The sequence below is a fragment of the Furipterus horrens genome, unplaced genomic scaffold (genome assembly GCF_987537825.1).
Source record: "Furipterus horrens unplaced genomic scaffold, mFurHor1.1.pri manual_scaffold_11, whole genome shotgun sequence".
Lineage (NCBI taxonomy): Eukaryota > Metazoa > Chordata > Mammalia > Chiroptera > Furipteridae > Furipterus > Furipterus horrens.
This window is the reverse complement of record NW_028327181.1, coordinates 19,648,336-19,670,300: the sequence shown is the minus strand read 5'-3', so window position 1 is coordinate 19,670,300 and position 21,965 is coordinate 19,648,336. Positions and strand designations below refer to the sequence as shown.

Genomic DNA, 21,965 nt, shown 5'->3' with positions numbered 1-21,965 from the left:
GGAAACTAGAACACATTTTCTTGGAAAGATAATGTAAAATAGTCTAATCTAAAATATCAGTGAGTGTTAACTAGGCCATATCTAAGACAAACTGCTGAATTCCAATTACCTTATAATAAAACGTCTGCAACGCAAGTTCAAAGTTAGAGGCTATCCATATTTATTATCTTTTTTTGTTTTTGTAGACTTGAGGGTAAGTGACCCAAACATAAAGCTTGTTTTTTCTCTTCCATATTGCCTAATATATTTGAGACTAAAATAACAAACAGCATTTGAAAAAAAATAAAAGCCTAATTGTTCCAAAATACATCTCACATACCTGTTCTTTATGTTCAAGAAACGCGGTTTCAAGTTCTTGCCACCCAGAAACAGGAACCAACGTATACTGTACGTGGTCACACTGGAACAGGGCCTGGAGAGAGATTATTCCAAAGCCTATCATATTTGGAATGTTTTTAATTTACGTTGATGCACTTAAAAAAATAAGATGAGTTGAGAGACAAATAACATGTGATAAAGTAAGGTTAGTAAAATATTAATGGAGGAAACTAGGTGATGGGGATGTGAGTGTTCACTATACTATTCTGTAAAGTTTGTTAAAAATTACCAAAGGAAAACATTGGGCGAAAAGCTGATCTTATTTCTAGGTCTTTTTCTTCTTTTTTTAAGATTTTATTTATTTATTCCTTGAGAGAGGAGAAGGGAAGGACAAAGAGAAGGAGAGAAACATCGAGGTGTGAAAGAAGCACCAACTGGTTGCTTCTCCTCGGCTCCCTGACCCAGGGATCCCGCAACCCAGGCCTACGTCCTGATGGGGTGTGACTTTTTGCTTTGCAGGATGATGCCAACCGAGCCACACATGTCAGAGCTTTTTAGGTCTTCTTAGAAGTAGTTTCTGAACCAAGGGCTTGATCAAAGCTCATGTAAACATCCATTGCACCATATTCAAAACCGAACCAATGGCCTCTCATAACAGGCTAAGGAATCCTGTATTTCCAGTATTGCTTATGGTACCACTGTGTCCTCAATTGTCACAGATTCCTCTGTTTCAAACCCCACGTTTGAGAAGTCACTACAGGTCTACAGTTCTCTCTAATGCAGTCATTTTTTGCGTAGTTTATTGCAAAAATACTTATTAGTCTCTCTGACTTTTGCCTAATCCTTTTTTAACCCACCCAATACTGTCCTGCCAGAGGCGACCTCTCAAGAGTCCCTCTCCCAATCTTTCGGTTGTTGTTGATCCGGCCCCCGCCCAACCAGAGCTCTCACCTGGGAAGGGGTTCCTTCCCTTGCTCCTCACCTCCCTCCCTGCTCTCCACCCCAACAAGTTCCCTCCAAACTCTATGCCCCGCACCTCCCGCCCGGGCTCACGCTGCACCCTCACATCTTGCCCAGTCCCACCCTCCCCGGGTCCTCAGTGCTCACCTGAAGGATCTTGCAAGCGCACAGAGCATCCACGTCCGAAGCCACGAAGAGAAGGACCCTCTGTCAGGAGAAGAGGATACCTGAGCGCAGCGCCCCGAACCCGAGCCCCTCCCAGCCTTCCACAGCCGCTGCCTTTCATCCCTTCCCCGCGAAAAGCCTCGGGGCTCAAGAAAGGGAGTCACCTGGTTCTGGACCACCTCGTAGAACTCTTTGCGGAAATCGGACACAAACATGACCACGGTGGCCGAACACTCTGAGCTGGCACTTAAGACTCCGAGAACCCCGGCGGGGGTCAAGACTCCCGCCAAATCAGCGTTCTTCCAATTGGTCCATAGACCAACCAATAGCTACTTAGTTCCCGCCTTTCTTCCACTATGATTGGTTCACATTGTGGCAGCTGTAGGGCTCCGCCATTCACCGCTGGAAAATACTGGCCCTCATCAAGCAGGACGCAAACAGATTGCCATTCCGACTCCTATTTGCCCAAAAACCCCCCACAGTCGGTGGACATCTTTACTTTGGGCAGAGAAGTCTATTACTCCTCTACTGGAACTCCAGGGAAAATTAAATATATTTATACATCTAACGAAGGCGTTAGTTCAATGATTTCAATCGGCCCTTGGTCTAGTTCAAAGGCGGATGTGTAGCTTACTTCCGTTCCAGCTCTCCAAGGCTGCAGCAAAGACCAGAAGGTCTAGTGCATCCTGGGTAGTGTAGTCAGTAAGGAAAATGAGACCTAGTAAATTATTCTAGAGGGGGATGCTATCAAAATGTAATTTTAAATAATTTTTTAAATTCCTATAAAGGGGACACAAGTTCGAAAGGGTACTTTAGTGTTCTTTCAGGAGAAACTTTAAACCCAGGCCCCTTTGCCCGGCTTTGTATCTTTTTGCCACCGAGCTCTGTTCTCAGCACCTCCCCCCGGAACTGAAGTCCGGCACTTCCGGTGAACCTCCCAGGACTTCCGAGCCAAGGGGCTGCGGTGGTGGTGGTTGTGAGGGGAGAGAGTTGGCGGACTAGGGTCGTAACGTTCTCTGGACCTAGCGACATCTGTGTGTCAGAGGCGCCATCATGGTGAGTGCGGCGGGGCAGGGGCTGGGAGCTGGGGCCGGGGTTGGGGCCCGGCGGGGCGGACAGAACGGCTGAGGAGATGCCGAGTCACCGGGCCTGAGTAAGGCCCGTCGGCGCGTCCGGGGAGCCTTAAGGCTAGAGCTGTACCCCTGACTACGAACGGTCGTGGGTCGGGACGTGGTTCGCATTTCTTCTCAGTTGGACTTGAGCTCCTTCCATGTTTGTGTCCACCCACGGAGTTCGCAAGTGGTAGACACGTAACAGACTTCCATAAACGCCAAATTAATGGAAAGGTTGTTGGGATGGGGAGCAGAATCTGGAACTTCTGAGGAAGAATGCATGGGGAGAACATTCCTGTGAGCAGGAACGCTCCGTTCTTGCCCCAATTCCTTGAGCCCAGTTTCTCCTGGTCATGCCTGGGTAATAATCATGTCTTTAGCTTTTTAAGTGATTCAGTAAAGATACCAGTAATAACTAATATTTCCTAGCGCTTTTCCTGTTACACAGCTTTTTGTTTTTTAACACCTGCAGTCCCTCATTACACCTTATCTTCTCTAATCCCTACAGTGCCTTGGAGGCAAGGGTGACAACTATCGTTTTATAACCATCCCCAGAAAAGTAAAGTTCAAAGAGCTAGACAGTTTAGGTCAAAAAATGGGGAGTGGAAATTTGAAACCAAGTCTGTCTGGCTGCAAAGCTCAGTCTAATTACTCCTGTACACAGCATGGCCTCCGTATCACTTGTTCATTTTTGTAAAAACAAGGAATGATTATTAGAGTTTATCCTGAGTGTGTCGGTGTCGAATCATACTTCTATTCTCAAGTTCATCCGCATAAGAGACATTGAATACCTGATACGTGGTAGGCAATATGCTAGGCATTGGACTTACAAAGGAAAGTAGGATTTGGGGTGTGGAGGAGCCGGGAGGGACCGAAAGGCAGGTTTCTGGGTGGACTGAAGGCAGATTGGTATGGGTTTAGATGTGGTGATGCAGTGAGAGGGACTCAGGAAGGCCCCCACTCCTTCCTTCTTTCATCCAGAAACACTTCCATTTGTTAGGCTTCTAGCCAAGATTGTGTTGAACAGAGTTCTGTTAATTAAAAGAAGAGAGTCAACGTTTTGAAAACATCTAGTAGAACACAGGGCGTGAAGAACCATTTTGAGATTTTGAGCAGGAGCATGCTATAATAGCAATTTAGGAAGATGCTGATTCAGCTTACTAATTTTGGAATTGCTAGTAAACGATCTTATCAGTAGATGGCTTTCCCTCCACTTAATGTATATTTGGAATCAAATCAAGAAATATGTGTCTATTTTCAGGCTTTTTAAAAACTTGTGGTAAAAAAAAAGTTTTTAAGCAAACAGTTGAATAACGTGTGTAATGGGTCTGCAGAACTTTCTCATCTTGCAAAACTGAAACTATATACGTCCGCATTAAGGATTTCTCCATTTCCCCCTTCCCCCAGCCCCCGGAAACCAACATTATACTTTTTGTCTCTATGAATTTGACTGCTCGTGGGGTCTCATATAAAGTGAAACATACACTGAACAATATTCCATTGTATGTATACACTACATTTTCTTTATCTATTCATCCATCAGTGGACAGCTCCATTTCCACTCTTCACTATTGTGAATAGTGCAGCTGTGAGCATGGGTGTACGGATATCTCCTCAAGACCCCGCTTTCAATTCTTTTGGATATATACCCTGTTATGCTTTTTTTTTTTTTGAAACCTCATAATAATTGCACTATTTTGAGAAGGCCCCAGGTTGCTGTGTAACATGTTTTCTAAGCCTCATCGTAATCCACAACTTTAAGAGTTGGGTTCTTACCTTGATGGCACCATGTCTTGGCTTATTAACAGGAGGGAAGGAGTACCATGGTACAACATGAGAGCACATTGGTGGAGCACCAGCTCTGACCCTAGGCAGAGCAGGAAAGGCTCCCGGAGAAAGGAAAGGATGGTCATGGAAACTAGGGGAAGAGGTGTTTTTCTGCTTGGCTCCCTCTCCAGGTGTTCAGAACTCTGTGGGGTTCCTTCCTGACCACCCACTTAAAATAGCATTCCCAGGACCTCTTTGTCCTCTAACCTCTTTTGTCCTCAGAGCACTTTTCACCTGAATGCAGGCATTTTCTTTTGCTTATTTCCCTTGTCTTGAATGTCAGCTCCAGGGCAGAGATTGTATCTGTTTTGTTAGTAAACGACATCATAGTGCTTACATCAGAGCCTGGCAGATAGTGGGTACTCAATAAATAGATGTGTTTTTTTAAATAAGGAGAAGAGAAGTATACTGGGCAAAGGAACCAGCCCAGGCTGGGGGTGTAGGGAGATGAGGGGATGGCAGGTGTAGGAGATTGTGGGTCCTTCAGTAACCAGTCCCAGGGGTGTGTGGAGGTCCTACCTGGATCACAGGGTGTGTATATGAGGAGGGGGGCGTGCCTGAAAGAGATTAAGGACAGGCTTAATGTGCCCAGTTATTTTAGTAAGATCATACCATCTAAAAATGGTGGAGACTAGATTGGAGGGACAGACTGGGCATGGCGGAAAGGTGGAAACAGATTTAAGAATTACTGTGCTACCAGAAAGTGCTTCAGGCAGACTGCTATGGTCCTTTAGAAGTTCAGTGCCATCTTGTTCTTTGACAGTGTTTAGCAGCATTAACTACCCCAGTGGTTCTCAACCTTCCTAATGCCGTGACCCTTTAATACAGCTCCTCATGTTGAGGTGACCCCCAACCATAAAATTATTTTCATTGCTACTTCATAACTGTAATTTTGCTACTGTTATGAATCGTAATGTAAATATCTGATATGCAGGATGTATTTTCATTGTTGCAAATTGAACATAATTAAAGCATAGTGATTAATCACAAAAACAATATGTAATTATATATGTGTTTTCCAATGGTCTTAGGCGACCCCTGTGAAAGGGTCATTTGATCCCTAAAGGGGTCACAACCCACAGGCTGAGAACCGCTGAACTACCCTGGTCTGTTTTGGCTTTTGATGAGTTGAAATGTACCTTTCTTCTGTTCTAACTCTGGCATCTCTTTTCTCCTTCTAGTTCTCTTTCAACATGTTTGACCACCCGATTCCTCGGGTCTTCCAGAACCGCTTCTCCACGCAGTACCGCTGCTTCTCCGTGTCCATGCTTGCAGGGCCTAATGACAGGTCAGATGTGGAGAAAGGCGGGAAGAGTATGTGCTTGTTTTTATTTTGAATAGTAACTTTTCCTGCCCTCAGCCTGCAATGCTTATAATCGTCAACACTGCTTATTTTGCATGTGTAACAGTAGCTACTTACAGTGAAAATATTGCTTTACCCAGATTTTGGGGGCGGGGGGGACGCCCATATCCAATTAGGTTTATAGCTAATAGCCATTTGGTTCCCCAGAATAAATTACAGCAAGTAAAATTCTTTTTGAAAGATTATAATTAAATTCTGGCTACCATATAAGTATCATTTAATACTTTTTAAAGATATAACAGAAACTGCATTTGGGCTTTTACTCTGTCCTTTTAATTTTTATTTTCTAATATTTTAAAAATGTTCTTTCCACAGTAATTATGCCGCCCTCAGCCCTCGATCAACTCAGTAAGTATTTTCTGCATGACTTGAGAACTGAGGTAATATAAAGATGGATGCCACATCTGGCCAGGAATTGTACCTGGAATATGCATGCTGGGCTGGGAGAGCTGAGGCCACAGATGGCCCTGTGAGGTAGCCCTGGGGGCCAGTGAATATTCAGCTCCAGGTCCCTCCTCTGTGAAGGGGATCTCCCCTGACTCCATGTCTCTGATCCCATCAGTACCAAAGGAAGGTTCAAGCACCAGTGCTTATCACACGGCCTGGGCAGCTGCTGTTGCTGTTGGCTGGGTTTACCAGGTTTTCTCTTGAGGACGATGGTTGGCTCCCAAGTGGATGCTATGCGACAGGGCTCTCATCTTTTCCCCAAGCATCTTTCCTCAATCCAGGCCCTTATTTCTACCCCCCTCTGTTCTAGTATGATACATCCGTAGCCTGTCAGCTTTCATCCCAGAAGCTGTTCCTCTCACTGGCTCCTACCTCTGTCCCTCGACCCCCTAATCCCTTGGAGCAATTTGGAGACCTCATGCCCGGGCCCCACTCCACTTGTACGCAAAACCCTGACCACAGGCACAGTTATTGCCTTTTGAGATTTAGTGGTTTTCTGGTGTGAATTGCTCCCGTCTGAAGCAGGAGACGTGGAGGCCACCAGCAGGAGCGTCCATACTTGGTGTTCAGTACACCTAGAAAAAGAGTGCCAGCTCTGGTGTCACTCTGGCTTGGACTTTGCACCTTGCCTGGCCTAGCTCTAAACTAGTGACTTGGCCTCTCTGAACTTCAGTGGCCTCATCTTTAGACAGGGACACACAGTACCTGTCCACCAGAGCTGCTGTGTGGCAGGAGTACCTCCTCCTAGATGGTGCCCTGTGATGTATCAACAGCCTAAACCCATATAACACCCATCCGAAGGCATGAGGTGGTAGCCTTTAGCCATCAGGGCTTCACTAATGCCAAGCGCAGCCATGGCCACACCCAGAGGAATCCTTTAATCCTGGCCTCAGCTCAGCCACTGGGTGGATAAGAGTTGAGAGGTTCATATCCCTCAGACAGGTCCCTGTAATAACAGGAGAGGCCAGGCCCCCCAGAGAGCCTGCCGTTCCATTCGAGCTGACCCAGCAGCTGAGCATCAATGTGACCCTTGGCACAAGTATCTGAGAAGAAACTCTGGGATTGGGACAGTGGGGTTTAGATTAGTGTTCTTCAAACCTTTTAAGTAGTGGGAGAAACTGTCCAAACGGTATCTTACAGGGAGTCCTAATTTATAAAGAGGATTGCTGCTCAGGCTGGAGAAAGTGAGCAAGTGCAGACTTCTTGGAGCCCCAAGGCATTTCTCTAAATTACAAAATGCAGTTCGAAAACCAACAGATGAGGAACACAGGGTTTTCTTCCAGCCACAAGAGTCTTGAACCCTGACTTGACTTCATTTCCTTCCCATGGCTTTGAAGCTGGGAGGGGTCCTACGGCCTAAAGGCCTGGCTTTTGGGCCCTTGGCTACGTACTGTCAGCATTCAAGTCACCCTTGTGATGGGGGAAACACCCATATCCACCACTGCCTCTGCAGTGAGGAGCCGCTTCTGGAGGCTCTCCTTTGCTCCCTGTGGTGTCGTGCCCAAGCTCGTTACTTGGTCTGCTTTACCAGACTTTTTAGGGAGATCCCAGATGGAGCCTACCATACCTCCTGACTGCTGAATGAAACTTCTGTGGCCATGTTTTTCTAAATCAACAGGCTAAAGTGGGCTTCAGTGGTTTTAAGCCCCAGACTTGAGCCAGTAGCCTGGGTTGAATCCCAATGTTGACCACTTCTGGGCCATGGATCCTGGGCATGTTGCTGAACCTGGGAGTGCTTTAGTTCGCTGTAGATAAAAGGGGTAATGGGAAGACTAATTGAGGGCCTGGCACGTGACAAACACTGTCACTATTTCAGTTTGTCCCAGTCCTAGACTTTCCTGGGTTTTCCTCCCTGTTGCTAGCTCCTTTTTGTGTCCCCTGTGCTTCTGGGTCAGCACGCCAGCAATCCTTTTGCCTGTCCGTGGCCCTCTGGCCTCATCCTTAGAGGGTATGGACTGTGCCATGACCCTGCTGAGAGCCTACACTGCTGACTGGTGTCTGTCACCCTACATGGTGTCTCACCCAGCCTCGCTTCATACCCTGTCCCTGTGCCCCAGTCAGCCATTCCAGAACTGGCTTGGCTCCCCTGCCCTCCATGCCTTTGCTCAGGCTGCTTCCTCTGCCTGGGATTCCCTTCCTGGCCTTCCCACCATGACTCGACTGGAGGACATCCTCACGGAGCCCTGCTTCCTCCTGCCCCACCCTTCCCATACCACCATTGCATCTGGGTACACTTGTTTTTTTCTCAGTTTGTTCACTAGAAAATTTTGAAGGTGACAGTTTTGTCTAGCACATGATTGGCACTTAAAATTATTTGCAAGTAAATGAGTGAACATGCCACTTTTTAAAACTGGAATTTCAAAAAATCACAAGTATAAGCTGCCACTGAGAACCTGAGTCACCGAACATTTCCGAGTTCTGGGCCAAGTTCTATGATATCACAGGAAATGAGAATGTGGGGTCCAGTGGGTGGGCAGACACTGAAGGACTAAGCACCAAGTGGGTCCGAGTGCCTGCTTTGGGGGTCAAGGCTGTGTGCAGCCATGGTGGGTGCCCAGAAGGCCGCTTTCTAGGGGAGCATGTTGGGGAACAGGGTTTCTCTCCCTTGCAGAAGCCTTGTCACATAGCCTTTCTTGTTTGTAGGCCGACTCAACATCACCTACCCCATGCTCTTCAAGCTGACCAACAAGAACTCGGACCGCATGACGCACTGCGGTGTGCTGGAATTTGTGGCTGATGAGGGTATCTGCTACCTGCCTCACTGGGTAAGTGGGGCCCTCCCAGTCTCTGCAGAGTCTGTGAACCTGTCTTAGCGGTAGGACCTCAGGGAGGGATCATCCCACCTCCCCAAAGCATATGCAAGTGTCTTTCCCTCAGAATAAAAGTGAGAGAGGGCATTCTAACTAGGCTTTTCTTTGATGGTTGCTCAGCTGGTAGCCTAGATGCCACGGCCATGCCATTTACCTTTGATCTTCTGGGTAAAGTTTTTTAAAGATAATGGAGCAGGAGTATTTTTGAAATGGTATAAGTACAGAATTTTAGATTTTATACATTTTCTCCCCATATTTAGTAGTTTCTCCCCCAGTTCTGTTGCAATGTGTATGTACCCTCTTGCCTATAACTTGAGTCTTTTTAAAACATGTGACTTTGTTGCCATGAAAACAAACCCTTTCTAGAGCACTTATGCTTTCATCCTTCCCCAAGTGCTAGGCAGGGCCAGCCTCTCCCCCACAGGACATCTGCAATCCATCACACCTGCTGCCTGGCCTCTCTTGTGATGTTTCCCAATCTCAATCCCATGGGCATCTCTTAATCTTAGACCCAACTTGCTTTCTTGCTCACTTGCCATTCCCAGCACTTGCCTCTCAGTGCGTAGTTCTCCTGCGTGTCTGGAGGTCCTCCTCCTGGGTTGGAGGCCTTCTTCTGCTCATCTAGTAGAGCACTGTGGGTGGCTGAAGTATCGGGCAGTGACAACTTACAGAGGCCACTCTGGATCTACAGAGACCCCTCCATAGCCCCTCTGTAGAGGTGAGAGAGGAGGTGGTGATACTGGGATACACTGGCCCTCAAAGGTTCTCTCTCCAACCCACAGACTTGGTGGCCCCTTGTCTAGGTTCTTAGACTACTCTAGACCAGAAAATTAATTGAATCTTTTCACTGAGAAACATCATATCCCCTGGGATACCTGTTTAGGTAGCAAGGAGCTACCGGCTCACCTCTTCCTGAGCTGGCCTTCCAGCTCTCAGAAAGAGTAGGTGGTTGCCTGGGGTTTCTCAGCTGCTCCCACTGAGTCAGCCTCCATGAATAAGCATTCTGTCGGCTGATTGGCTGGCTCCATCCCACCTCAGGCTCCCGGGCTTCTACAGGGTGAGTCAGTCTGGAACAGGGTCCCAAGGAAGAGGCCACCTGAATGTCAGGCTTCAGCCTGCCCAGTGTTTGAGTCGGTGACAGTCCTGCTGGCCATTTGATTTCCAGGAGCCTCATGTATCCTTCTTTTTCCTTTAGATGATGCAGAATTTGCTGCTGGAAGAAGGGGGCCTGGTTCAGGTGGAAAGTGTCAACCTTCAAGTGGCCACATACTCCAAATTTCAGCCTCAGAGCCCTGACTTCCTGGACATCACCAACCCCAAAGCAGTGTATCTTTTTGAGTTAAAAAGGGTTCTTCTGGGCACTTTTTTGAATGTGTGCCTACTTTTGGGAGCATATACTTATTGTGATTGGAGAATAATGACATTCAACCAGCATATCTGCCACGGCTCCTGGACCTGGATCTGACACGTGTGCTAGACGCTCTGCGGGCCTCTTCTGGACTCTTTGTATACTTCCTTGTGGGCAAAGTGGAATCCTTCCTTCAACTGGATTATGACACCTAGCACAAAACCCAGTGTGTTCTGGTAGAAGGGGGCCAACTGATCTGCCTTTCAGTCCCCATCCACTTTGAGGCACTAGTGCCCATGAACTTCCCACTTAACCTCCCCTTTTCACCCAAGCTTAGGGCTTTTCATTCCAAACCAGTGGGGAACATTGACTTAGTAACTTTCCTCAACAAGAGGAAAGCAAAGGTTTTAGGTTCTAGTGAATTTGGGGGGGGGGGGGGTGAGGGGTACGTTATCCTCTGAACATAAGCCAGACGTGTGTTTATAATTTAAGGAGTGACCAGTGTGGTTGAGGGGTGAGCTGTGTGTGTACTATAATAGCTTGGAGCCCCCAGTTTGGCTGGTTGAGATTTAAGTTACAGAGTGGTCACTCTATCACCTATTTGTTTTTAAAAATGCATGTTTGAAAAAAACACAGATAAGTCCATAGTAAAAGAAAAGCTGCCTCCACCTGCCCCCCTGCACACTCTCCCCAGGCAGCTCAGGAGCAGGCTGCTGCCAGCCATGTCCTAGATATGGGTGGGCCATGGTGAGCTGCCCACTAACAGTGTCTGTGGACTGGCCTGTTGAGCCCCTTGCAGCCAGATCCTGGACATGCAGAGGTGCTGGGTTTTGCTCATGGCAGTCAGTGGTGGAGGCTTCCTGTCCTGCAGACAGGACAGTGTCCTGTGGCAAAGTCTAGTTACCTGGTCCTTCAGATCTTTGCTTGGGGGTGCTTGTCTGGCTCTCAGTGCCTAGGAGTGGGGCCTGCCTCTGTGATCATAGCCCCTCCTGATTTTCTCTGAATTTTTACATGTATTGTGTACTTACTGGATTGCCTTCAGAAGCAGTTTCTCCCGTAGTTAACTTGTTAGTCTGTGGAGAAAGGGCTGAGAGTCAACCCAGTGCTCCCTGGTCTGGCTGACAGTTCAGATAAATGCAGTTGGCATAGAGCAGAGAGTGTGGAAGGCACACAGAGCAGTGATGCCGGAGCCATTTTCATCCTCAGAGGCCCAGTGGATTGGGTTTGACAGCTCAGGGGTCGTCAGGAGGAGCCGAGGGCAGGGCACTCCTGCAGCATGCATTTCAGATGTACAGAGGTGGCATCCCACACAAGGCCCTTTTTACAAAGTGGATGTCACCCTGGAAGACTGTGTGACCAAGAGAAGTGAACCTAAACGGCCTGGCTCTTTCTCCCTCAGACTCTTAAGATCCTCTCTGGGATGTACCATTTCATGGTGGTGTATTCTGGAGCCACAATTTATGTTTATGCCTTGACAACGTGTGTCTGCAGATTAGAAAACGCATTGAGAAACTTTGCCTGTCTGACCACTGGGGATGTGATTGCCATCAACTACAATGAGAAGGTGAGCGTGTTGGCCACGGGGCCTTCGGGGCCTGGAGAGAAATAAGCATCGATTTGTTGTACCTCATTTTTGTCAGCGAATTGCTGCCTATTCTTTGCTCTTTAGAGCCCTTTACTAATCATTCAGCAACTATGTTTTGGTGATTGATTACATTTATAAGTGAATGAGCTTAACATTGTTATTAATCACACATCCCTGTATCATGGTGGCGAGCCTGCCAATTGTGCCTCAGTTAGAAAGGTCTGCATTGCTCCTAAAATCTGAGATAAACTCTTTGCTAGGCTGTTGGGTCACAGAAACGAGCCAGTCTGGGTCCTTGTCCTTGTGATTTCCTCCCTTGGAAGCATACAGCCCCTCCTGGAGATTTCCCTGCAGTGTGCTGCTAGTGCTATGGGGCACCTGGAAGCAGAGCCTGGACCCCCTAATGATAGTGCCACCTGAGGGCACCTCTCTTCATGGGAGCCCACGTCCTCTTCCTTCTCTTTTCTTTAGCTTTGGTTTTCTTTTAGGTCCTCTGGGCTTGTCTTTTGTGATTTGATTCAAGTTTTTCAGGTCTGAACACATCCATGTTTCAATGCTTCTTAGGTACCTGGATCTAGACAATTTAGCTGTAAAGTGAAATACTATATTTCATCCTCCATTTCTCATTCATTTTATGCATAGGGACAGATGATTTCCCACTAGTTCAAGACAGTATCCACTTACTCATTATCCATGGCAACTTGTCTGAGGGAAGATGTAATAGTTGCTAGTCCTGTTGATAGGCCATCCTAACACAGGCATGGAACAGTGATGTGGATACCCTTTGTCCACTGTGACAGTGACCATGATTAAGCCTCACATACTTGCTGTCAAGGTGGACTGCCTAGTTGCTCAGGAGGGACCATGGCCCTGGTGTACCTTTCCCTGAGGCCAGATTTTAGCTCCTTCACACACTCTCCTGTCCCGTCGGGAACTGGGGCCCTCATAGCCATGAACAAGAAGAGCTTGTGGTTCAGCCAGTCCCTTCCTCCAGGATCGAGAAGACAGTTACTCCCTTGGTGTCAGTGTAGGGATCCAGTGTGTTCTACAGCAATTTCCTTCTGTTTGCAACATCTGATATTGAGATTTCCTTACTTTTCAATTTTGGAGGTTTTCAATCACACTTTTCTATAAAACTAAGAAGTAATCCTTTTGCTTTTAGCCTTGTGGGGAACATTTTAGGCACTGTATACTTTAACTGACTTTCATAAGCTTTCATAATTAATTACAGGTAGACAGTGTTATTGTTCTTAATATTAAGGTAGTAACACTAAATTGATTAAATTTTTGAACTGAAGGGGAAGATGAGCTACATAAAGCATGGAAGACTAGATACTCTAAAGGGTCCTTCTGGTAAAACCCTGTTAAATCAGGATAAAACCTAGGTTATTAATGTATTGGTGGACTCACAAGAAACATAGGATGTTTTTAAGAATATCTCTGTTAAATAATGGAGACACTTAAAACAGACACAGCACATTGAGCCTTCTCACTTCGGTGACTTTTCTTCTTCATGTTTGGGTTTTTTAAACGATGGGACTATCTGGGCTGTTCATTACCAAAACAAGGCATGCTCAAGGTCAAAATAACCTAAAGTAATGCTGAAAAAAACAGATCCAGCTACTTTTAGTTCCTATCCTCTGGGTGTTTTTAATGTATGTTTTTACATATGTGAGACTATCCTAGACACAGCAATATAACTGGTTTTAAATTTATTTTCTTCTGACTGCATTGTTTCCACTGGTGACTATAATTTATGCATGACTAAATTTTGGCTATATACTCGTCGTCGTCGGCAGCCGTCCGTCTCGAGAGACGATGGTGTAGCTTCTTTTTTTTTTTTTTTTTTTTTTTTTCAGATTTAATGTGTTTTATTGATTAAAATATTACATTTGTGCCACTTTCCCTTCCCTCTGCTCCCCTCCACCCGGTGGCCCTCTCCCTCCAGTTGTCCCCCCCTTTTAGATTATGTCCATTATTTGTGCTTACAGTTCCTCCCAACCTCTCTCCGTCTATTCCATTCCCTCCTACCATGATCCCCAATTCCTATATCATCTCCCTCCCTCTCCCCACTCCCCCTCCCTGTTGGCCTCCCCCCACTATGTTTCCCTTACCCACAGTTCCTTTTCCACTCTCGTTGCCTGTTTCGTTTGCCTTTGTTTCATCTCCCTAGCTTCTGTTTTTTAAACCAGTCCCTTTAACTTCTCATATAACAGTGGTTTGGATCTAATGAACTCTTTCAGTTTTATTTTGTCCTGGAAACACTTTCTCTGTCCTTCTATTCTGAATGACAATTTCGCTGGATAGAGTATTCGTGGTTGTAGGTTTTGGATTTTCATTACTTTGAATATTTCTTGCCAGTCCCTTCTTGTCTGTAGGGTTTCCCTTGAGAAGTCAGCTGATAGTCTAATTGGGACCCCTTTGTACATAATTCTTTTCTTCTCTCTTGCTGCTTTTAAGATTCTCTCTTTATCTTTAATTTTTGACATTTTGATTATAATGTGTCTTGGAGTGGTTCTCCCTGGGTCCAGTCTCTTGGGAACTCTCCTTGCTTCCTGGACCTGCAAGTCTATTCCCTTCCCCAAGTCTGGGAAGTTCTCCTTTATTATATTTTCACTCAATTTTTCAAGTTCTAGTTCATCTTCCTCATTCTCTGGCAAACCAATGATTCTTATGTTGGGCCTTTTATAGCTGTCCCAGAGGTTTCTGATCCTCTCATTGTTGCTTGCCATTTCCTCTCGCTGCATTGGTTGACTGCTTGTTCCTTCTCCATATTCCAGTTTGTTGAAATGGACTCTGGATTCCTCACCATCTGTCTCGTATGTGGTTTTGTTCCTTTCGTTATGAAAGTTTTTCGCTTCTTTCATATCTTTTTCCTGCTCTTTTGTGAATTCTGTAAGCCACCTGATAACAATGGCCCAGAACTGAGCCTCTGACAGGTTTCTTATCTGTTCATCTGTCAGGTTCTCTATCTGCTGTCTGGTGAGTTGTGCCACCGGGATCTCTATATTTGTCTGCCACATTTTGACAGATGCGTTTTGTTTTCCTGGGCCGGCTGTCGGGGGCAGGGGGCAGTGCCTACGTACGCGTCACAAATCAGCGACCGCCGGCGCCTGCCTGTCCGCGACCTATTTCGCAGCCCTGTGGTGCTTTCTGTGGGGGCGGGGGTCCAAGATGGATTCACACAGTTATTCAGCTAGGAGACCGGGATCCGTCCTCCCGCCCCCCTGGGCCTCACTGTTCAAGGCGATGCTGCGGCTGCTCCCCAGCGCCGGAGTCGGGCACGCCAGGGGCTTGATTGCCTCCAGGATTTTTCGCCGCCCCGCCCCGCCGCTCCGCAGCTCCGCAAACAGCTTTGCCTTCTTTAACTCTTACCTGCCCAAATGGCACCGCTGGTTTATAACTTCATATGTTGGGCTTCCGTGTAGCTTTATTTTCTGGAATTTCTAGTTATCCTTTGTTTTGAAGTAGTTGTATTCCACTATAGTTGTAGAGGGAGACCTAGCGTGTCCGTCTAAGCCTCCATCTTGTGGTGTAGCTTCTTAAGAGTCTATCTGCACCGCCGAGAATGGCTGTGCAGTCCGACTCGGGAGTGACACGGTATCTGTCTCCTCCCGTGTTAAATCGACATCTTGTGATGACGCTGGAGTGTCCTCTCCAGTGAAGCTGAAGCTACAGAGCCTGGGCAGAGTGATATGGAGGGTCTGCTGTTGCCCAAGCAGCAGACCCCCCCTCTCTTCGCAGCTGAAGGGTCCAAGGGAAAGACGGAGTCAATACAGCTTGGCTTCAGGTGCGCCGCAGGAGTTGCCGGTGTTGACTACAACGTCAAACCGCCTTAGGGACTCCGGCTCCGGATTTTCTGTCGGGGTTTACTCCCTTAGCCTTTCCCCTGAAGAGGTCTGCCACAAGGCAGCGGAGGTTTTTTGGAGTCAGAGTTTTCCTTCTCTGATGTACCCTGACTGGAAGATCGAACCAGCGACACTTAGCTCGCAGGCCGACGCTCAATCCACTGAGCCAAACCAGCCAGGGCAAAACTGGCTATATACTATTCTTAGCAATGTTGGAATGAGCATTCTAAGAATTTTCTCTTTGTGTATTTAAGCTAATTATTTATTTAGAATAAATTTCTGCCCTGGCTGGGTGGCTCTATTGGTTGGAGCATTGAACCATACACCAAAATGTTGTGGGATCAGGGCATATACCTAGGTTGTGGGTTCAGTCCCCAGTTGGGGCACAAATGGGAGACAATCTATCGATGTTTCTCCCTTCTCTCTCTCGTTCTCTCTCTCTCTCTCTGTGTCTCTCTCTCTCCCCCTCCATCTCCCTTTACACCCCTCACCTCTTCCTTCTGCCTTTCTAAAATTAATAAAGCATACCCTTGGGTAAGGTTAAGGAGAAAAAGAATAAATTCCTAGGAGTGTACTGTCTGGGATAAAGGTTATGAGACTCTTTTGCAATTCAGAAATCCCTTGTCTGATTTGAACCACTTTTGAGAAATAGCTTCTTTTGAGTGATGGGCAGGGACCAAGGCAGTCCACCCCATAACCTCATTGTCGCAGCAAGAGGTGTGGCTGAGGAGGGTGTCGTGAGGGTGAATGAGGTGTCTGCAAGCTCCTGGTAGGAAGTCACAGTAACATGAATGATGAACAACTCCCAGTGCTGCCGTGAAACTATCCAACTGATTTCTTTGTTCTTCCCACAGATATATGAACTGCGGGTGATGGAGACCAAGCCCGACAAGGCTGTGTCCATCATCGAGTGTGACATGAATGTGAGTGGCTTTGCTGTTTACAACACATTCAGGCCTGGGGGAGACAAGCATTTCATAGCCCCTGCATGCCAGTGCCCCAGGAGGGTGTCACTGTCACAGTGAGAGAGCTTGAAAATGCTACCAGAACATCATGAGGAGGCTGCTGACCTTGTGATCCTCCTCAAAGCCAGTGGAGGTGGCAGAGTTGCCTCCAGTTCTGAGATGGCTAAATCCACTGGCATCTCAGACCTGCCAGGGAATGAATCTTCTTAAAAGCTATGGAAGCTCAATTTTTAAAAAAAAAAGGCTAAGGAAGGCTACTCAGCTCCTGAGTAGGAAGGACTGTTGGGACACAGAAAAGCCAAGTGGCTTTCCAAAGAATGATGCTGAGGGAAAAAAAATAATGCCAATCCCAAATGGTTGCACAGTGATTCCATTTTTATAACATTCTTGAAATGACAACACTTCAGAAAAAGAGGTCAGAGTCGTGGTTGCAAGGGGCTCTGGGTGGTGGAGAAGGCCACCAGCAAATGTGTGGGTGTAGACTCACAAGTACAACATGAAGGGATCCTGTGTTGTTGGAACTGTTCAGTGTCTTGACTGGGCACGGATGCAGAGACCTACACTAGTGATAACATTGTGAGAACCTACACACACAGTGAGTTCTTGTAAAACTGAGGAATTCTGAATAGTGTAGATGTCAATATCCTGGTGATGCTACTGTACTATAGTTTTGTAAAAATGTCACCATCGGGAAAACTGGGCAAAGTGTTCAGGGCATCCTTCTGTGTTATTTCTTACAACTGCATGTAAATCTAGAGTTGTTTTAATTACAAACAGAAAAGCAAAGGAAGTCTGAGTGCCACCATGTCTCACAATTTTACCTTTCATCTTGGGAACACAGGTAGATTTTGATGCTCCGCTGGGCTACAAAGAACCAGAAAGACAAGTCCAGCATGAGGAGTCGACTGTAAGTTTCTCCCCTCTGCCAGCCCATGTTTGGCCTCTACTGGTGCCATCGTAGCCACATTCCCTGCCTTTCTTCCAACCCTGCTGCCAGGAGGTGTCCCAACTGTTTGGGTGCCGAGACAGCAATAAAAGTCAGGGAAAATTTGGAGTGTCCCTGCTGAGAACCTATCTCCCATTTTCTGTCCCCTGTCAGGAAGGAGAAGCTGACCATAGCAGCTATGCTGGAGAGCTGGGCTTCCGAGTGAGTACCAGGCCCCGTGTTTTACTTCCTATGCTACTGTCGTGCCGTCTGCTCCTCCAGCCACTCTGTAACACTCCATGGACCTCAGCAGGGATTGGGCTTCTGGGGATCTGTACACACATGTGTCTGCCACTTCATCAGTTACATGGCACTTGACATCCACTTTCGTATGGAATCCTTCTAACAAATCAGTAAGGCAACCACATTTTCTTCTTTTTAACATTCTAACCTACCAAAAAGTTAAAATAGTATAATGGATACACATACATCCTCCACTTAGATTCACCAATGTGACCACCTTTGCTTTATCTCTGAGAACATGTCCTCTTTCTGCCTACACTGCTTGAAAGTAAATTGTAACATGACCCTTCAGCACTGCCGCCAGCCAGGCTCCCTGGGAAAAGAGTGGAGATGGCTGGTGTGAGGGCACTGGTACACCGGGAGGCAGTGGAGGAGGCAGAACTGGAAAATTGAGCTGTGGGGCAGATGCAAGGAAGGTCTTAGCCTACCCACAGGGTCCTAAACTGGGTGGTCCTGCAGAGGCCAGGGCCAGACCTTTCAGCCTGTCATTGGCTACTGGGTGCCTCCGGGGGGTGGCTGCTCTGGGGCCAGTAGGCTCTTCAGCTCACAGCAGTGGAGGGGCTGGGCAGAGAATTCTCAGCTGCCCGTACTTCAGCAGCTAGGAGTGAGGGCTTCGTTCCTGAGGGAGACTGGGTAGCATCCCCCTGCAGCGGTCTCAGCAAAAGGCGTGCATGTGCTCACTCTTTTGGGGCTCGGTACATCCACACTCCCCTGCTTGCCTGTCTAGGCCTTCTCTGGCTCCGGGAATAGACTGGATGGGAAGAAGAAAGGTGTAGAGCCCAGCCCCTCCCCAATCAAGCCTGGAGACATTAAAAGGTGAGTCTGCCCTGTATCTGCTCCAGCCTGATGTTTTATCACCATCTAGGGAGGGTCTATGCCAGACCTCTGGGGTGAGCAGGCTCACTCCTGCACTGGAGACAAAGCCTGAATCAAAGAGACTAGCTGGGTAGATGAATCCCTGCCACCCCTCACCCCCATCTGCTCTCCTTGGGAGACTAGTAATCTATTTTTCTGTTTTGTGACTTCATCAAGTCACAGTATCTTAAGTCCCTTCAAGCAGGAGGCAGGAGCTGTCTCAGTGAGATGCTTTTTTGTTGTTTGATCCAGGGACTTAAGAGCAGATTCCTTGCCTGGTGGCTGTCACGGTGGTGGCAGGGACAAGATACGACACCTCTCTACTGTGTGTTAGAGCAAAAGGAGAATGCTAGAAATGGGTTTTTTTCCCACTTTCTGAAGGAGTGAAATGAGTTTAGTGCAAGTGTACCCCTTCCAGGGTGATCCATGAAGCTGGAGGACAGATTTGATGAAAGATTTCCAAGCTTCCAGATGACCTCTCACGGCAGGCGAGGCCCCAAGTCTGAAGACCCCTGACCCAGTTGCCTGCTGGTCCTCTCCTGGAGGGTTGCTAGGGAGAACCAGAGGGTGGCCCAAGGCCAGGGTGGGTACAGCCTCATACCCCAGAATGAGACTCGCCAGGAGGATACTCATCATCTCTGGCTTGCCTTCCTCTTAATTGTCAAAAGTGAATTTGAGTCTTTTTTCCCCTGGAACTAACATTTCTTGTCTTCTGTCTTTACAGAGGAATTCCCAATTATGAATTTAAACTTGGTAAGATTACTTTCATCAGAAATTCACGTCCACTGGTCAAAAAGGTTGAAGAGGTGAGTGTATTTCATGAGTAAGGAGAAGTTTTATTTTCTAGTGATAGAACTGACTAGTAATACAAGCACATAAAAGATGTCTGCTGTTTTTGAGGGTTCAGAAAAACAAGCCCTCTTTCTGCTGGTTGGAGAATAGCTTACTGAGGAATTCAACTTCTAGGGAATAACAGAGCTGTGTGCAAACATGTTAAGCTACTCACCCCAGCAATTTAAAATACTGCAAACCTGGAAGTGACATCCGATAGTAGAGGATTGCCTCTCCCATGGGATGAAATTCTCTGTAGGTTTTAGAATGTACTAGATAAGAAATTCATTGACTTGAAACTTGGGGATTAAGTATGAAAATAATTTACATAAGCATATACAGAAAATTGACTAGAAATGTCATTTTTGAGTGGTGGAGTTACAGGTCATTTTTCTTTTGGGGGTGTATTTTTAACATCGAAAATCTGATGCTTCTGCAAAAGGATATACATTCCTCCTGAGAATAAAAGGCTGTGATAGACACATAGTTGTGATTGTGTGGTTGTGTTTTCAGCTTAGTTGATTATGATTTGTATTTATATTTCAAAGACATTTCTTATGAATAATGTGGAAGTAAGGAAAATGGGTGGATGGTATAATACATGAGTAACAGAATAAAGCATTTTCTATAAACCTCCAAGAAGTTTCTGAAAATAGCATTTTATCCTAACACAGGATGAAGCTGGAGGCAGATTCGTCGCTTTCTCTGGAGAAGGACAGTCATTGCGTAAAAAGGGAAGAAAGCCATAAGTTGGGACTGTTAGCGGATTGGAAAATAAAATGATCGGTTGCAGCATAATGGCTTTTAGTTACTGGCTCTGACAGGGGTGAGACTACCGCAGAGAATGCTCTGTCACTTTAGGTTTGTTTAGTTACCTAAGAATTGTTGAATTTAACCTGGAAGTGAAACAGCAGGACCTTGTGTACTTGGATTGCGGAACGAGAAAGCCGTCTCTGAGGGCCATAGGCGGCCTCTTCACCACTTCTTGCTTTCAGCCCTTGGGAGCACTCCCACTGCCTCAGCAGAACTAGAGTCCCCAGTTCCTGATACAAACCAATGGAGGGGATTGAATTGCTCCAACTTGTGTTCTTTCTTTTTTATTTATCCTCTTTTTTTGCAGGTCTATAGCTTAGACATTGCTATTGGCTTAGAGAAAAGTGGTTTAAATAGATCTGTGCTCTATAAATAGTGGTTATTCCATTACTCTGGCTGCAATTTAAGTACTTGAGGATGGGTGTTTTTATTTTGATTTTACATATTTTCTTTTTTCAAAAGAACCATTCCTCAGAAGGAAAACCTGATCTGAAAGCGTTTCTACTTTTAGAGTTCATTTGGAAATAACTGGCTCCTTAATGAATATATTCTATAGGGAAGGAAAAAAGAAACAACTTCATGGTGAAGCACAAATATGAATATTAGAATAAATAAAAGCTAAAGATAACAGTTCTCTTTTTTCTTTCCCTATTCCCCATTCCCAGTTTAAAGTATGAAATTATCCAAGGTTCTGCTGGCCTATCTTTATTTTGTATTGGTCTCAGATCCTCACTTTCTATAAAGTGAGCACTTTTGACATGTTAATACAATTTAATCTTTTTTGTCCTTTGAAAATAATTCTAAATAAAGAATTTCAAATAAAAACAGGGAATGACTAAAACCTGGATTGCCTCTAAATATTTGATAAGGTGCCAACATGGACTGATGGTGGGTCTGCTGACCAGGAGTTGGAGGAAGGCCTGCTTGCAGGTGCTCCTTCTTCCATCCTACTGTTAGAAAAGAGCTTCTCTGCAGGGCTTCTCCTGGACAATGTAGGGAGAAATGAGGTTTTCTGACTGCTGGGGTGAGGATGGTCAGGCCCAGCAGGGTCTCCCCCTTGTACCAGGTCTCCTGCTTGTAGGCGGAGGGATCCTTTCTGGCTAGGGCTTCTTCCAATACTTAAAAGAGGATAGGCTATACCCTCCAGGACAGTAACTCCGGGGCCCACCCATGTAACTTCAGTAATGAGCACTAAAGATTGTCATGATGACCAGGACTGGGTTCTGTGACCCAAAATGACACTGCTGGTGGTGAATGTGGTTTCAGAAGGCATGAAGCATTGCTGTGACCTACGTGACCCTTCATTTCAGGGGTCTCGGTTTCACTAGCAGAGGTAGAAGCCCTTGGTGAGTAGGATCACAGTGCCTGACACATTGTCATTTTATGCTTAATAAGCTGGCCCGGGTTTTTGTCTTCCCTAAGCATCATCTACTGTATATGCAATGAAACGACTCCTGTTTTGCTGGAGACACTCCCCTGCCTGAGCCAGG

General features: G+C 46.4%; 2 protein-coding genes across 2 annotated transcripts in view; one reads left to right on the top strand and one right to left on the bottom strand.

Moving 5' to 3' along the window:
* The window catches only part of CDC45 (cell division cycle 45), a 28,831-nt gene extending 27,152 nt beyond the window's left edge, over positions 1–1,679 (bottom strand). The window contains exons 1-3 of the mRNA XM_090291160.1: positions 1,608–1,679; positions 1,426–1,485; positions 320–412 (exon numbers count right to left, since the gene is read on the bottom strand). Coding sequence (XP_090147286.1) covers positions 320–412; positions 1,426–1,485; positions 1,608–1,658 — 204 coding nt within the window. The 5' untranslated portion in view covers positions 1,659–1,679. The remainder of the gene's footprint in view (positions 1–319; positions 413–1,425; positions 1,486–1,607) is intronic.
* Positions 1,680–2,365: 686 nt separating this feature from the next.
* Positions 2,366–20,460, top strand: UFD1 (ubiquitin recognition factor in ER associated degradation 1). The gene is made up of 12 exons (XM_090292136.1): positions 2,366–2,499; positions 5,564–5,696; positions 6,061–6,093; positions 8,836–8,957; positions 10,198–10,328; positions 11,842–11,914; positions 16,638–16,706; positions 17,590–17,655; positions 17,848–17,895; positions 18,704–18,792; positions 19,556–19,637; positions 20,337–20,460. The coding sequence occupies exons 1-12, from the start codon at positions 2,497–2,499 to the stop codon at positions 20,409–20,411; spliced, it is 924 nt and encodes a 307-aa protein (XP_090148262.1). The 5' UTR covers positions 2,366–2,496; the 3' UTR covers positions 20,412–20,460.
* The last annotated feature ends 1,505 nt before the right edge of the window (positions 20,461–21,965 follow it).

What these genes read in the sequence shown, in the direction of transcription:
- UFD1 (XM_090292136.1), top strand. An exon ending in TCTGCTACCTGCCTCACTGG is followed by an intron (nt 8,958 to 10,197) that starts GTAAGTGGGGCC and finishes TTTTTCCTTTAG; the next exon opens with ATGATGCAGAATTTGCTGCT. An exon ending in TCCAGCATGAGGAGTCGACT is followed by an intron (nt 17,656 to 17,847) that starts GTAAGTTTCTCC and finishes GTCCCCTGTCAG; the next exon opens with GAAGGAGAAGCTGACCATAG.